The 16,904-nt window shown below is 38.3% G+C and overlaps 1 protein-coding gene across 1 annotated transcript in view; it reads left to right on the top strand.

Moving 5' to 3' along the window:
- Positions 1–16,904, top strand: part of SMC6 (structural maintenance of chromosomes 6) — a 29,894-nt gene continuing 12,990 nt past the window's right edge. Inside the window, exons 1-17 of the mRNA XM_010002396.1 lie at positions 1–144; positions 860–977; positions 2,210–2,315; positions 4,311–4,447; positions 4,977–5,038; positions 5,475–5,555; positions 6,414–6,515; positions 6,704–6,823; positions 6,913–7,011; positions 8,139–8,285; positions 8,657–8,745; positions 9,238–9,402; positions 10,387–10,565; positions 11,598–11,799; positions 11,926–12,040; positions 14,106–14,266; positions 16,721–16,856. Of these exons, the coding sequence (XP_010000698.1) occupies positions 1–144; positions 860–977; positions 2,210–2,315; positions 4,311–4,447; positions 4,977–5,038; positions 5,475–5,555; positions 6,414–6,515; positions 6,704–6,823; positions 6,913–7,011; positions 8,139–8,285; positions 8,657–8,745; positions 9,238–9,402; positions 10,387–10,565; positions 11,598–11,799; positions 11,926–12,040; positions 14,106–14,266; positions 16,721–16,856 (2,163 nt within the window). The remainder of the gene's footprint in view (positions 145–859; positions 978–2,209; positions 2,316–4,310; positions 4,448–4,976; positions 5,039–5,474; positions 5,556–6,413; positions 6,516–6,703; positions 6,824–6,912; positions 7,012–8,138; positions 8,286–8,656; positions 8,746–9,237; positions 9,403–10,386; positions 10,566–11,597; positions 11,800–11,925; positions 12,041–14,105; positions 14,267–16,720; positions 16,857–16,904) is intronic.

The raw sequence follows: 16,904 nt of genomic DNA, 5'->3' as shown, positions 1-16,904 counted from the left end.
ATGGGTAAGAGGAAGGAAGACAGTCTTTCAAAGCCTGGACCCCGTAAAAGGCAGAGACAAGAATACACGGATGAACACAGTGATGAGTCTAATGAAGAAGAAAAATCACAGTCATCAGCTGATAATGATTTCTCTTCACTGTCAGTAAGTGGTTAAAAAAGTTAGGAGGAGGAGATGAAAGTAAAAGTTGATGTTAAAAAGTTCTGTGCCTTTGGTTTACATTGAAATAAATGTCTTGCATGTTGGCTTCAGTGCAACCAATATAAAAGAAACAGCAGAAGCATTATTCCTTGCTTTGGTTTCTTGAACAGCAGCTGTTCTGTGTCATTGGTTTGTTTATTTTCCCTGAGGACTTTGCATTACTAGAAAACATTGTTTTGCTGAAGCACTGGCAATAAAGTTTCCTTTCAAAACTATACTTTACCAGTTGAACAGTGGCTGTCCCACTTTTAGTTTCATTTCCCCCTTCCTGTTATTTTTTTTAATTTCCCTTGTCCTAAGCTGTGCTAAGAATTCTCACCAATTATTCAAGTAACGAAAAAGTCTTTATGTGATGCTCTTTATTACTGCTCTGACAACTGTATAGAATCTGTGATCTTAATCTTTTATATTGTATTAATTATGAGGCAGAAATGGGGAGAATTGAAACTTACTATGATCAGCTTTGGTCACTGTTTTCCTCTCATCTTATTATGGAATTGCTCTATAGCAGTCAACTTTCCACAGTGTTATGAAACCCTTCTGATTTCCTTGTGGGTTTATACCATGCTGTCATTTGAATTCTCATTGTATTTCGAATAGATAACTGTGTCTCATTACAATTCATGCATAACACCAGTTTTAATTGCCAATTCTTTAGACTGAAGGGGAAGTTGGGATAATTGAAAGTATCCAGCTGAAGAACTTTATGTGCCATTCAATGTTGGGGCCTTTTCAGTTTGGACCAAATCTCAATTTTGTTGTTGGAAACAATGGAAGTAAGTATGAATTGCACCATTTATTTGCCAAAAACCCACTTTTGTTAATAATTTAGAAGATGTAATTTCTGTTTGAAAAAGAATTACTAGCCAGTTTCTAGGAATGGAGATGGATTCACTTTCGGATGAGAACCACACACGTCTATCCCAGTAGTCTTAGTGGTTCAAGGCTGGTGAAAATGTTAGGCCTTAAATTTGGAGATTTGCAAAAGACAAGGTAATTATAAATCTTCTCAGAGATAAAGCATACATAAATTTATATTTAAACCAAATGTACTTCTCTGTTAGTTACTAAATGTACAATATAGTTGTCCAAGTATATGTCATGTAAAAACTGTTGAAGGAGGTGCTAATTTATTTATGCAAGATCACTTTTTCTGGAGACAGAATTTCAAAAATTAAACAAGGACTTTGAAAGGGAACTTAAAACCTTTCAGATAGTTGCATAAATTGTAATGTGTGTTTGATTTCTTTTGTTGTTCTTGTGTTTTCTGTGTGCTTGTAGGGATAGGGCAATCATCCTGTTGGATGCAATTTGCTAAATAGAAGTAACAGAAGTTTGGCTCAGCACGCTTTGGTGGTTTTTTTTGAGGGAGAGTCTGTCGCGGGCTGGTACCGGGGGGGCTTCCAGCTGTCAGGATGTTTCTGTGACTTCCCCCCTCAGTGTGGAGGGGTTTGTGAATGAGCCCGAGGGTCACACGTGGCGTTCGCCTCTCTCAGAGGAACGGCCGCTGCGGGACCGGGTCTCAGAGGGTAGATTAGAGGACCCTCTCACCACACTCACAAATTGTTACTGAGACCAATGTTTAGTTTATGAATTAATCGGTTTATTAAGGGTCAACACAAACTAAGGGATCAAGGTTCAGGAGAGGTTGGCTGGGTGTATATTGGAAAAGGGATTCAAAGGTACTGTGGTCTTTAAAAGGCACACTCCGAAGGACAGGTGTAAAATCAATGGAGTGAAAGTGTAGGAGTTGCTTTGCTGGCTTGAAAGGCATTTTGTTTAGTCTTATGTGGGGGGAGAGAAAATGGTCCGTTCCCCACAGAGTCTTGAAAGTGGTGGATGTTTTTCTAGAGTTATTCCTATCTTATATGTTTATTCAATAAAGATACAATTTGGGTTTTCAGTGCATGAATCTATAAGCAGTCAAACAAAAATCTGTAATATGAGTGAACTGGAAAAATAGTTGCAAAAACTTCTTTTTAAAAAAAGTTCAATGCTTCTGTTGCAGGTGGGAAAAGTTCTGTGTTAACTGCTCTTATTGTTGGACTTGGTGGAAAAGCCACTGCAACTAATAGAGGCTCCTCACTGAAAATGTTTGTACGGAACGGAGAGACGTAAGTAACACTTCTTTAGTTTTAAGGTTGAACGTATTGTTTGGTGATTGTGATTCAAGTTAGCTGATCAGTTTTCTGTTAACCTTCGTCTTCTCTGTTCTACTGGATCTACCAGATTGGAATAAAAAGTATAACACTGAAGAGATCATGTTTAAACAAAAAAAAGCCCCAAAACTGCAAACAAAAAACGCATTAGAAGTTTTATCAGTAATTTACCAGTAGTATACAGTTATCTCTAAACAAGCTAACATAGTGATATGTCCTCCTTATTGGCCGGTTCTTGCTAATTACTTCCATGTTGTACTTGAATATCCTACAGAAGGATTGAGTTAATTAGAAAAAAATCATGGGAAACTAGTTGTCGTTTTCTGGGAGAAATGAGGTTAATTCCTTTTCTGCTTATGTGTTTGAATATACAATATAAAGACCTTGACATACAGGTGGATTATTAAACATGCAGGAAGTGATTTTATGTCTGCTGCAAGAGTGAGGATAACATGTTTAGGGGAATCAATTAAAAATATAGGAGAGAAGTTTTAAGTTTACTTAAAGCTGTAGCTCAGAGTCCAAGGCTTTTCCTTTCAGAGGTGCTTGGAATAAAATTGTTGTCAGTGCTTGCATTATTTATAATAACTTAATGTTTCAGCATTCACTTGAGAAATGGAAAGTATTAATTCAGAACTGAATCACAGAACTGTCGTGGTTGGAAAGGACCTCTCAAGATCACTGAGTTCAACTGTCAACACAACAAAAAACCACCACAGCCCTGGCCGCTAGAGCATAGAATGTCTTTGCTTGGAAGGGACCTTTAAAGGTCATCTAGTCCAACCCCCCCTACAATAAGCAGGGACATCTCCAAATAGACCAGGTTGCTCAGAGCCCCATCAAGAGACACTTTGAATGTCTCCAGGGATGAGACCTCCACCACCTCTCTGGTCAACCCGTTTCACAGATCCACCACCTTCATATTAAAGAACTTTTTCCTTATGTCCAACTTAAATCTACCCTTTTCGAGCTTAAAACCATCACCCCTTGTCCTGTTGTTACACACCCTTGTGCACAGCTCTTTCCTAGCCTTCTTACAGGCTCCTTTCAGGTTTTGGATGTCCTGAAGTCTTTTGAATTGGTACTTGGCTTTTGAATACCTCCAGGGATGGTGACTCCACCGCCTCCCTGGGCAGGCTGTTCTAGAGCCTGACCTCTCTTTCAGTATAGAAATTAATTCAGAGGAAATTCATTTCCTCTGGTCCTGTTGTTTTTCACCTATGAGAAGAGGCCAACACCCACCTCCCTACAACTTCCTTTGAGGTGACCCCTACGGGTCAATAAGGTCTCCCCTCAGCCTCCTCCAAACTAAACATCCCCAGTTCTCTCAGCTGTTCCTTGTATGACTTTTTCTCTAGACCCTACATCAGCTTGGTAGCTCTGACACCTCCATGTCCTTCTTGTAGTGAGAGGATCCAGAACTGCCCATGGTGCTTGAGGTGAGGCCTCACCAGTGAAGCCAGATCTCATCTTTTCTAGATCCTTAAGCATTCTGCTATAGATTACTTTGATTAGGGATGACTGTAGAAGCTAAACAACTGTTTTCTACTCAGCCAGTTTGGGATCAGGAGAACAAGCAAAAAGCAACTTGATTCCTCAGCCTAAAGATGAGGGCACTCAGATGGGAAGGGAAGGTGGGAGAAGTCTCCCACAATGATTTGTTTTTGGCAAATGATTTGTCTGAAGCATAGAAGGTGCAAACAGGTCAGTGTATGGCAGCCTTCCTGTCCACCTATCTCCAGTGCTCTTTTGACTCAAGACAACATAAATGTGTCTTGTTCTAATTGGTTCTATGACTGACTTCTAGTTGTGGCCTGTCCAAGACCTGATCATTTTTGTGGAAAATTAGAATGTTCTGAATTTTTTTTTTCTATGTGGGATTTTTTTTTTGTTTATTTGTTTTAGATTTGGAACGAATTTCCTGTTGTTTTAATTATTTTTGTGTCTTAGTTCTGCAGATATTTCCATAACACTGCGAAATCAAGGTAGAGATGCCTACAAACCAGAAGTGTATGGTAGCTCTATTATTGTGAATCAGCACATTAACATGGATGGAAACAGAAGTTACAAACTGAAAAGCAAATCTGGTTGGTGCTAGTTTGTTTTGTTCTCAGTCTTATAAGCTCTAAATGTTTTAATTGCTTTAAATGTATTGATATCAGTAAAGGATGATTTTTCTAACTTATCATTCAAAGATAATATCATTTTTTTTTCTGCTTACCTTGGGCTAAGTATTTTAGCACATCAAAAGCACTTGTGTCAGGTTCTGCATGATGTGAAGTCATTCACTATTTGTCCTTTTGAAAATCTGCTTGTGTCTTGAGGCTGAATTAGTTTTTTTGAGTTTTTGCCTTTTGCCTAAGTTCTACTACGGAGGATTTATGAGGCAAGGAGGGACTTCAATTAGAAGTCTTTCTGTACAAATGCAAATATATCAGAAGGACAAAAAAACCCAGAGAAAGTCTTCTTCACTTAGGACTGAATCTGTGTTACAGAAATGCTGATCTCTTTTTTTTCACTTCTGAAGAACCACTAGACTGAACAAAAGGTTGGGATATTGTATAGCTCTTTACTTTGGACCTATTGGTATTTTTCCTTCCTTTTATTTACCATTAGGAACTGTAATTTCTTCAAAGAAAGAGGAACTCATAGGAATACTGGATCATTTTAATATACAGGTAATTGTTACAGTGTTTCAATTCTGTGCACTTTAAGATATTAGCACTGTTGTTACTCAATTAAAAAACGTTTCCTTTTACTGAATGGTAACCTCTTCCATGTTCTTCCAATATCAATTGCAAAAGAAAATTGAAATTTATACCTCATACAATGCAGAATAGGATTCTGTCCCAGACAGAAAAGTATTTGCTATAATCTGTGCACCACAAGTTGAGTACCCTCTTAATGAAAGTCTTAGCATATGTAGGTTCCTTTTATACCTGGAGCATTTTTTTTTCTGTTTATTATTTCACTCCTTGTTGTTGCAGAAATTTAAGGTTTTTTACTGCTTAGGTGATTTAGGAAAGATGAGGTAGTGCCCATGAAGCTTAAAATATTCAACATATTGAGCCTTTCAAAGAATATAAACTATTATAAAGTAATTTATTTTTACAGGTAGATAATCCTGTGTCTATTTTAACTCAAGAGATGAGTAAGAACTTTTTACAGTCTAAAAATGAAGGTGACAAATATAAGGTAAGAAGAATAGTTTTTGATCGAACATTAAAATACTGATTTCAAATTCATAGAGGTTGTATTTGGAGGAAAAAAAATCAGAATTCTTAGTCCTGGGGATGGCTGAACACATGCCTGCTCATGTGAAGTAGAGGATGAATTCCTTATTTTGCTTTGCTTGCTTGCACAGCCTTTGCTTCATTAAACAGTTCTTATCTCAAGCCATGAGTCTTCTCACTGTTACTCTTCTGATTCTCCTCCGCATCCCAGGAGGGAAAGTGAGCAAGTGGCTGCATGATGCTTAGTTGCCAGCTGGGGTGAAACCATGACAGTTAAGTTTTATGGGATGGAATATCTCTTGAGTTGGTTGGGGTCACCTTCCTGGTCACATCTCCTCCCAACCTCTTGCACACCCTGCCAGAGTGTTCGCTGGGAGAGCTGAGCGAGGAACAGAGGCCTTAACACTAAAACAGCTGAAAACTGTGTGTTACCACCATTAGCTTGGTTTTGGTCACACATCTGAAACACAGCACCATAGCAGTTGCTGAGAAGAAACTTACCTCCATCCCAGCCAAACTCAGGACACTTTGGTTTAGTGGTTAGTGGTTGTGGGGTAGATGGTTGAACTTGATGATCTTGAAGGTCTTTTCCAACCATGACGATTCTGTGATTCTATAACCATATGGTTGTGGCAGTCACCCACTTGGAAAAACAAAACTGAGTTAGTTCATTATTTAGAAATACCCCAGAGTTATTTTACTTGGGGTACCATTCATCATGCATAGAGGTTGGGATGACTGGTCTTTCTATGGCAGTTATTTAAAGTTCACTTAGATAAGCTGCTGAATCTGATGTCTGCATCTTTTTCTTCTCTTCTAGTTTTTTATGAAGGCAACTCAGCTGGAACAAATGAAAGAAGATTATTCATCTATTATGAAAACTAAAAAAAACACATGTACTCAGATAGAACAAGGAGTAGAGGTATGTAGAAGTTAATCATTAGTACAGATTTGAGCACTGAAGTAAGTATAGGAGTTAAACTACATTATTTTTATTTGATTAGATCTCAGTGACATGAAATTTGAAAAAAAACCACAATCTTTCTGAGATTTTGTGTTATATCACAGCTTTATTTTGCCCTCATGATTGAATCTCTCCTTGTTTTTAAGCATCTGCAAGAACTTAAGCTGCTTTATTGTGAAAAAAGAGAACGTTTCAAAAGCATTGGGTTTTTGAACGACATGCGGAATCATCTTGAAGATCTGAAACATAAAATGGCCTGGGCAGTGGTAAATGTCAAAATATGTTTCCTCATATGAAACATACTTGAAATTATCCCCAGCCTACTGTGAACATTATAATACATGCTTCTATTTAGGTGGGTGAGATGGAAAAAGAAATACAGCCAATCGAAGAAGGCATCAGAGCTGAAGAAGCAAATGCAAAGAAGTTTGATAAGAAGCTAAAAGAATGCCAGGTATGTATCTGGTTTCAACCCTACATCATGTGAGTTTTGGCTCCTTGACTCAAGAATAAAACTAATATTTAAACTGTGATTGTCATTTAACTTGTAAGGTGCTGAAACTGGCATGTTAGCTTTTCACAAGCAGCAGAGAACATTCCTATTTATATGCCTTTTTAGCCATCTAAAACTTAATAGTAACATTTGTATTCCAGATTTCACTGGATAATAAGACATTTTTTTGCCTGTTGTTTAGTGGGAGTATGTGTTAATGGTTTTCATGCTGTTTCTTTTATTTCAGGTAAAGGTTATTATTTTGTCTAGGAATTTGAGTTTATGACTATCATTGCACGTACCAGTGAACAGTAATTTCCTGTTTCATTGCTGAGAGTACTTAATTGATGCCTGTTTCTGTAATGTTGAAGCATCTTTCAGACATCTGTCCTGTAGGTTTCCTGGGGTATCATTGCCTGTAAAAAAAAAATCAGTGTCTGATTTCAGGAGACATCTAGGAATTTAACAGACTCTTTGGATGGTAATTAAGACTTCTGTAGGCAGCAAGAAAGAATAATTTTGCCAAACATTCAGATTCACACATGAAATACATCTTTTGCAGAGCAACACTGGGTAGAATTATTTTGAATTTGTCAGTCTATTAAAATTTCTTCTTCAGACTCTCTAAATTTGCACTCGTTTTTCATTGAGGTTTGCTTTTTTATTTTATTTTTTAAATGTTTTAAAAAAGAAGAGTGCATTTGTTTTGCAGTTTAGACATTTTTACTTTATGGCCTATGTGGTGTTGAAGGAACATTGTCCAGATACTGGTTTCTTTTCTTTCCATGTCATGGTATTTGGCCTTGTTGTAGTAAGAGTCCTGTGTTTGAGTAAACCGTAAGTTAGAAAAGAAGGTTGCTGTTTACTTTACAGATTTGGGAGTGTGTTGATTTCCTGATTATGTTCCTTTATTAATTTTCATCTTAGCATATCCATAGTGGCAATGACTTGCTTTATTCTTTTCAACAAAAGAAGCCAGTGAGACATGCTGGATGGATTCTTTTGAGAGAGAGTTCTGTAGCATTGAGGTTCTTGAAGAAAATTTTGCTTCCTTACTACTTGTGTATCATTCTCTATTTGCACCCAAGGTAAAAGTGGATGAAGCAGAAGAAAAGTACAAAGCAATACAAGACAAGTTAATAACAATAAGTGAAGAAGCACAAGCCCTGCATCCTCAGTGTATTTCTTTGAAGGCTGATGTGCAGGCAAGAAGAAAAGCAGTCCATGAAGCTGAGGTAGGAAAAGAACTTCCAAAGTTCATACCAATCTAAAGCTTTGATCTTGTCTGTACTGTACCCATATATACCTCTCCATCTGTATCTAGGCTTCTGGAATCCATAGTGCAGTTCAAAATAGGTGCAAATTCCTACCTGATGTGCAAGTAGCTTCTCTTTGGGGGCTGTAGGGTTTGTTGAGCAGTGTTAAGCTCAGGTCAAAATAAAAATGACTGAAATTTACTATGTTATTCTTTCTTTTTCACATTCTTGAAATTCAAGTTATGTTAGTCTGTTTTGATGCAGTTTAGTATTATTTCCTCAAAGCTGTAGTTCTTTTCAAAATGATTTCTTTCTTTTGTTTATTGAAATGCATCCTGTTTCCTTCCTAGGTGCTTTATAATCGTTTCAAAACAGAGTTAAAACGTCTGGAAAAAGATGATGAACAGTTGCTGAAACGAATTGAAGAACTGAAAAGCAGGTAAGTACAGATTATGACGTATGTTTATTGAGGTACTGGTATGCAGGGAGTGAGCTCTTCTGATCAATGAGAAAATCTGTAGTAACAGAAAATAACTTTAGCAGGGTCCAGTTAGATATTTAAATATTTCTTACTGTGCTTCCTTGCATACCCAGATTTTGACTAGAAGGTGATTTTCTAATTAGACAGAAAAAAAGCTTTTCTTTTTTTTTTGTCAGTGGTGATAGAAGTTTTCTAGCTTCCATGGTGTTGTAAAACAAAGATACCTTAAACTAAAAGTGCAGGAATGTAACTGAGGAATGTAACACGCTGCTATGTGTGATTACAAATAAAAAGGAAAATAAAATTGGTATTTAAACATCTTGTAAATGCACAGAATATCAAATGTAACTTTCTAGTGCCTGAATCTTTTGCATGATATGGGCAATAAAGTTCATGTCACTTTTAAATCAACAGTGTGGTTTTAAAATATTGAAATATGATCTTTTCTAGTGCTACTCATATTTCAGAGCCTGAAAAATTAGAAAGACAAAGGAAAATAGAACACTTAAGGGAACAGTTAAAGACATTCCATGATGAGGAAATAATAATTGGTCAACAAATGGATCAATTTCAGCAGGCTATTTACAAGTGTAAGGAAGAACATGCTAGACTTAGGTAAGTTGTGCTTTTTGAATGTGATGTTTTTACTTTTTTTCACACTGTAAGGGGTCTCTTTTTATGTACCTGCATTCCCTGAGATACTAGCCTTCAGTTGGCTTTTTTTACCTAGTTTATGTTAGAACTTGCTGAACTTCTGTCTTTGGCACAATGTGACTGAATTTAGAAACTTTTGAAAAACTGAGAAAACTAGGTTGTCATTAAAGGTGGAAGGTATTACTAATTTAAAGCCTGATATAAATCCATATTGTCTGTTTAACGTCCTTCTTTCTTCCTCCCATCATCCATCAATTATTCTCTATTCATCTATTATTCTCTATCCTATGGGCAGATTATGATTTAAAATTGTTCATGTTGTTTAATGACTAGTACATCCTGATATGATGTTAGAAGATACATAACACAATATAAGGAAATAGATACACTTGGGAGTAATTGTACCTATAGTGAAAGACAGATTTATAGACACTTGGAGCAAATGGTTCAAAAAGCATTTTATTCAGTACCTGAACTAGAAAAACAAAGCTCTCTTTGGCTTTGATTGGAAACCTGAATTTGGAACAAGGATTACCAGAGGGGATCATGACAATGTTACTGTTTATTTTCTTAAGAGATTTGAGAATTGATGCTTATTGCACTTGATGCATTAGTTTGAAACATCTTTTATCAGTTATTGTAACCAATAGTTACTTTGTGTTCTGTGGAAGACCTTTGTAGGAGACAGTGAAATTGAAACTTATAATTAGAAATAAAAGAAACTTGTTAGAAATAAAGTCTTGTAAAATTGTTGCAAAGTAGTAATTTTCTTGCTTTTTTTGTCTTGTGTTCCTTGAAACTATAAAGCTATTGTTGAATGTGTGTAGGTAGCTGTACATTGAAGTCCTTAGGTCTTGGAACACTGTCCTTTTAGTATGTTAGAATTACTTGAATAAAACTAGGGCTTCATAAGCTGTTGCTGCTGTAAAAATTCTGTTCTCTTAGGAGAGAAGAGTATGATGGGAAGCAAGCACTGGAAGGCAAGCAGAAGCAGCTGAGAGAGCTGAAAGACAGTAAAACAAATACCTTTAAAAGATTTGGACCACACATCCCAGCATTTCTTGAAGCAGTTGAAGCAGCTTATAGGCAGGGGCGCTTTAAACACAAACCTATTGGACCCTTAGGTAAGAAAGGCGGCTGAAAATGACAGTCTTTAGAATATTTCCTTGTGGGATTTGTTGCATGGCTGCTCATGGAAACAGTGATCTTTAAAAAAAGCTACTTACCCTTTAAGAAGCTTCAGATATCTCTTTCTTCTGTACTTCCTGGACTAAAGTTTTTTTCCTAGTCAGTTATCTTTTCCTTCTGACCTTTCTATCACATAAGTGATCCAACATCTATTGTTTTTCCTCACTTTCCAGCTGTTTTTGTTAAGGTGTTTTGTTTAGTTACAATGGTAAACTTCCAATGCACCCCTCCAGCTCCCCCACACCTTCTAAGCATCACACTGTTGTGCTTTAGCTGCTTGTTCCTTGGTCAACATCACTCTCCAGCTCTTGGACAGATTTTGTTCCAAGTGCCCAGTGGTTGATTTGTGGGCCTGTCAAACTTGAGATGTTTTGTATGGAGCAACGCAGACAGAATCTTTCTTGGAAAGTTTGGTTTCATGAGTTTTTTGACAAGCTCTGGCAGTGAAAGTTATTTCCAGTTCGTGAGCAGGAGTAATGGCTTCAGCATATTCTGGATGTAAGTGCAAAGACCAAGTATTTAAATAGTTGGCATTGACTTTGGGGCAAGAACATGCAAATGTGTACCACCAAAAACAGGCCATATAATGGAAATCTTTATGTTTGCTAAGCGTGTAGCATAGCTGTTCCTCTGTCTTCACCCTTAAAGCATGAAATTATTGATAATTAATCTTTGCCTTGAGAAACTGCCACAAAATTGGTACCTTCATGGAAGTTAGTAGTGACCTATCAAAGATCTTGAAAGATAACATGGGCCTCCAGATATGTGACGTGTCTTGGTAAGAAGAGAAATTATGTCTGTGTTCTCAGGGTGGCTTGTATATATTTTGTTTCTTGTAAGAAAGTTTTATTTTAGACTCTTAAACCCCACAATGCCACAAAACAAAAATCTTGAGTGGTAAAAATGTACTGTTGGATGTTTTGTTATGGAACACAGTTCCTAAAGCCTTGACTCTTACATTTCTTTAGGAGCTTTCATTCATCTGAAAGATGCTGAATTGACCTTGGCTGTTGAAGCTTGTTTAAAGGGCCTAGTTCAAGCATTTTGTTGTGATAATCATGGTGATGAAAAAACTCTTCAGCTACTGATGGCAAAACATTATCCACAGGGACTGAGACCTCAAATAATTGTAAATAAGTTTCAGAATAACATTTATGATGTTAGTCGCAGGTAAGTTATGGTTTGAATTTTATTGCTTAGAATTGATGGTTCAAATTATTGTTAGTTGAAAAGAAGTATTTGTAAAAAGAATCTCATGTGAGCTTCATGAATGGTGGTTTTTTTTCTTTTCCTCAGAGGAGTTCATCATCCAGAATTCCCAACAGTTCTCACAGCATTGGAAATAGATAATGCAGTGATTGCCAATTGTTTGATTGAAGCAAGGGGTATAGAAACAGTCCTGCTGATTAAAGTAAGGCTCTGCACTCCCTGTTGGTCTTTAAAGAAAAGTGTTTTACCTTTGTATGGGGCATATCTAAAACCTTCACTAATAGTGTCTGTTATGTAGAGAGAGGTTTTTTGGTTCCCCCATCCTGAGGAGAGGGGAAGACCCTGGCTGTGTCAGTTCTCAGTGTTATGGTGCAGAACACACACCTGCCTTTCCCCTGCTGGGCTCCTGGGAAAGCCCTCTTGGCCTTCAGTAAACTGTCAGTTTCCCACTGAGGACACTGGTTTCTGTCATGGGCCAGACAGAGTAAACTGAGAACCCACAGTGGGTTTAGATGCTGGTTTTTATGTAAGAATCATCAAAAATAGAGTTTTTACTCTTCTTTACACACCCTTGCTTGTTTCCTTCGCCCTGCCAACACAACCTTCATAGGTCTCAACTTCTGTTCTCAGCAGAGAGGTCACTGCTGGTCCAGGAAGGTCAAGCAGAAAATCTGCTTGCAGCTGTTTGGGCTTGCACCTGGCTGAGGTCCCTGGGCATTCCCTGGGATTTGTTTCTGCAGATCTCTTCCTGTGTGTTTCCAAGATCTCCTCTGCCCGTTTCTGGGATGTTCACCAGCACCTTTGTGATCCTCTTAAGTGCTCTAGTTTCCCAGTCTAAATAGTCCATGTGCATGTGACCAGCCTCCTAACTGCTGTCTCATGTCTCTTAAGTAAGTGGTGGGTTCAGGATGTGTCAATTTTGTATAGTCCAGGTATACCAAGAGGTGCAACCAGTCCCTACGAGTTGTGGCTAGCACCTGGTAGCTAGGTACTAGTTGTGGCTGTAGCTGGCTTGTGCCTGAGAGTTCCAAAGCTGCTCTTCAGATATTCAGCCACCCACTGTGACATGAAATTATCATCCATCTGTTAGCATTCCCAGCCTAATTTATTTTTCACATACCACAACAACCGAAGCCTCTTTGGACTCTGCAGTGTTAAAGCATTTGAGATGAGAGAGTGCAAAGAAACATGATTGTGGGTAAAGTCTGGTAAAATAAATAGGATTGGAATGAAGTGAGTAGCAACTGGCATTGAGTTAAGGTTACATACTATTTTGATAAGAAACTATTTTTTAGTCACCATAAAAACATATTAATGAACTGTTCTCTGCCATGTTATGATTTCTGATCTTAACTGATTTTTGATTTTCTGTTACTACTGAAGACACTAGCTGCAGCAGATAAGATGATGGGTAAAATGTTCAAAGATAAAAATAAGATGTATACATTTTTATTTAAAGAAAGCAGGATATTCTATATGTAGCAGAAGTAACGATAGTTACTTTTTGTGGATTTTGTGTTTCTCCAAAATCACTTGTCCCAGTTTGCCCTCTGACATTGCTACTGGAAAGGAGGCAGTTTATGGTCTGTCTAGTGCAGAGCTGACTGAGTGCCAAGTGTGGCTGCTGCTGGATGGAATATATAACAGTGGAACTTTCTAGGCTCCTCCCATGGCAGCAGGGATAGTTGTGTCCTTCCCCCTATGCCTGATGCTTTCATAACGTACCTGTCTTTGAGCTTTACCTGAACAGTTTCATCTGAATCTGAAAGAAGCTGGGTGGGTATTGTGTGGAAGAAATGCTGATTCTGAACGAGTGACATAACTGCCTTGGACAAAGGCACTTTTACCAGCATGTTTCCCCAAACATTAATTGACTATTGTCAATTAATGAGCTGTCTTTGGAATGTTATGTCCTGTGTGTCTGTTCCACTTCTGACAGTTAAATATACCTGTGCATAGTGACCTTTTTGGTCTGTGATCTTTTTTTTTCCTGTGGCAAATTATGAGGGGCTGATTAGACTATGGAACTTGAAATTGAGCTAAATTTGTAATGGAAGAAAAGAAATGGGCAGGTAAACTAAGTGGGTGGATTTTGGGAACATAAATGTCTTAGTCAACTATGAAAAGCAAATTCTTGACATTACAGATTTTCCCCACGTTCTCTAATTACTGTTCTTTCTCATTCTTTGTTAGGAATTGAAATTATTTCTGGTCTTTAATTATGATTGCTTTTCTATTGGTGTAAATAAGGCCATTGCATTTTTCAGAGTAGCCAAAAAGCTCGTGAAGTAATGCAGTGTAATCGACCTCCCAAAAACTGTAGAGAAGCTTTCACTGCTGAAGGTGATCAAGTGTTTGAGAAAAGATACTACTCTTCTTTTTACGTCAGACCCAAGTTCCTAAGCAAAGATGTTGAAGCAGAAATCAGGTAAGCATCTTGTCCTGCTGTATTTGTAAAAAGTGCACTTGATGGTGTGAACAGTGGAATTGCATATTTGTCTGTTACATGCACTACTCTCCAGTCTCTCCCTTTCCTTCTGAGATTTTACACTTTCTTTCTGAGAATTCTGGAAAACCTTGTTCTTTCACTGCCCTTCTGTGATAGGTCTTTTTCAGCTTATGGCATGTAGCTTTTGCCCAGCAAATAGGGGTTTGCTGGGCTAAATACTCCAGGAAATCTAGCTGTCTTCCTTTGCTGAAAAAAAAAGCAAATAGGGGTTTGCTGGGCTAAATACTCCAAGAAATCTAGCTGTCTTCCTTTTTATTTTACCCTTGCTGAAAAAAAATCATGGAGTCAAAGCTGCTTCTATAAAAATCTAATGCCTGAACAGTGGTAGTTGTAGTTTACTGCAAAGGAAGCCTGGTTTTTCAAACCAAAATCACGTTGGCATGCATAGCCTTACTGGTTTTAAACTTTTCATCTGTGTGTTCTCAGGATTTTAGATTCACTCATGGTAGGTGTCTCTGGTAAACTTTTGGATTCTTTTCTCTCTTTCCACTTTATTTTTTAGTTATGCTTTTTTTCCTCATTACTTTCAAATGGTAGTTTAAAAAGCCAAACATTTTTAAGAAGTTGGAACTGTCACAAAGCACAGAATCACAGAATGGCTTGGGTTGGAAAAGACCTTAAAGATCATCCAGTCCCAACCCCCCTGCATGGACAGGGACACCTCCCACTAGATCAGGTTGCTTAGACCCCCATCCAACCTGCCCTTCAACACTTCCAGGGATGGGGCAGCCACAGCTTCCCTGGGCAACCTGGGCCAGGGTCTCACCACCCTCATGGTGAAGAGTTTCTTCCTAATGTCTCACCTAAATCTATCTTCTTCCAGTTTAATGCCATTACCCCCTGTGCTATCACTGCATGCCCTTGTAAAAAGCAAATTGCTGACAATAGCATTTTATTTTTAGGCCTAGATTATATTACAGATATTTTAAATAAATACTTTAATTTCAGTATTGATTGTTGATAGTGTGGACTGAATTGAATGTTAAAAATGTATTTCTGCAAACTGAAAAGTTAGTGTTGCTAAGCACCCTGCAGCTGCTCACTCCCTCCCTCCTGGTGGGACATGGCAGAGAATTGGAAGGGTAAAAGTAAGATACTTGTGGGTTGAGATAAAGACAGTTTAATAGGTAAAGCAAAAGCTGCACACACAGGCAAAGGAAAACAAGGAATTCATCCACTGCTTCCCACGGGCAGGCAGGTTCAGGCATCTCCAGGACAGCAGGGCTCCATCCCGTGTAACAGGTACTTGGGAACACCCTCACTCCAAACATCCCCTTTCCTTCTTCCCCCAGCTTTCTATGCTGAGCAGGGTGCCCTATGGTGTGGGATATCCCTTTGGGCAGTTGGGGTCAGCTGTCCCAGCTGTGTCCCCTCCCAGCCTCTTGTGCATCCCCAGCCTACCTGGTGGGGTGGGGTGAGGAGCAGAAAAGGCCCTGGGGCTGGGCAAGCCCTGCTCAGCAGTAACCAGAGCATCCCTGGGTTAGCAACACTGTTCTCAGCACAGGTACAACACGTAGCCCCAGAGTAGCTGCTATGAAGAAAAATCACTCCATCCTAGTCAATACCAGCACAGTCAGTTAACTGTGCTTTGTTCATGCCAGTCTCTAATGAGCTTCACTCAAAGGTTATCCTGACTTCTGTGAGTTACCAGGATTTAGTTGCTATGGGGGAATGATGGAGGCCAGTGAAAAAGAAAAAAATTCTTCCCTCTTCACCCCCGTTCAGAACTTAGCCTGAAGCAATGACACATTTCCCTGAAGCAATATGTGCATTTTCTTAAACACTGACTGTGGGGGTCAGGCTTAACCTGTCAGTTTCATGCATCTACAGCAGAAGTTGGATTAGACACTTGCATTAACTTTGTTTTGCGTTTCAAATAGTTTTACCACAAACTGAAAGAATTAATTGTGAAGATCTCTGGACACCACCTCTTGTAGAAGGGGAATGATGAGATTATATAAGATACTTTGTTCACATGTCCTAGTCAAACTATTTGTTTTCTCCCTAGATGCAGTAGTATTTTTAGAAGTAACACCCCAGTGTAGTTCAAACATTTGTTCTGTTCACCAAAAATGCAAACAGAGGTTACAGATGGTTGAAGTGAGGTGAATGGTTTGTCTGCCAGGCATTGAACTAGGACCACCAGGCAGCTCTCTGCTGTCTATTAGCTACAAGTTCTGCTGAAGAGCTTTGGTGTTTCTTTATTGATTGTTCAAACCATCTAATGCATAACAAACTTCAGGCATTTTCTTCTGGGGATGGGGGTGCTTTTTTACTCATTGTCTTGTCGTGCATTTAATTTGGTGTATTTCTCTGTGTGTGTAATAATAAATGTGTGTAATGTATAATATTTCAATTTTACTTTTTATTAAGTCACTTGGAGAAGGAAATTGAAAGCAAAAAGGAGCAGGTGGCAGCATCTCAACAACATTTGCATTCCCTTGAAAATGAGATGAGGCAGAATGAGGATCATCTTCATAACCATCGACAATACCAAAAACAACTGCAGGTAAAATAGGTACAAAGTTTATTTTTAGAGAGTGGTCAGTCTTTCCCT

The sequence above is a fragment of the Chaetura pelagica genome, unplaced genomic scaffold (genome assembly GCF_000747805.2).
Source record: "Chaetura pelagica isolate M959 unplaced genomic scaffold, ChaPel_1.0 scaffold46, whole genome shotgun sequence".
Taxonomy (NCBI): domain Eukaryota; kingdom Metazoa; phylum Chordata; class Aves; order Apodiformes; family Apodidae; genus Chaetura; species Chaetura pelagica.
Note: the sequence above shows the minus strand (reverse complement) of the source record. Positions and strands in the feature narration are given on the sequence as shown.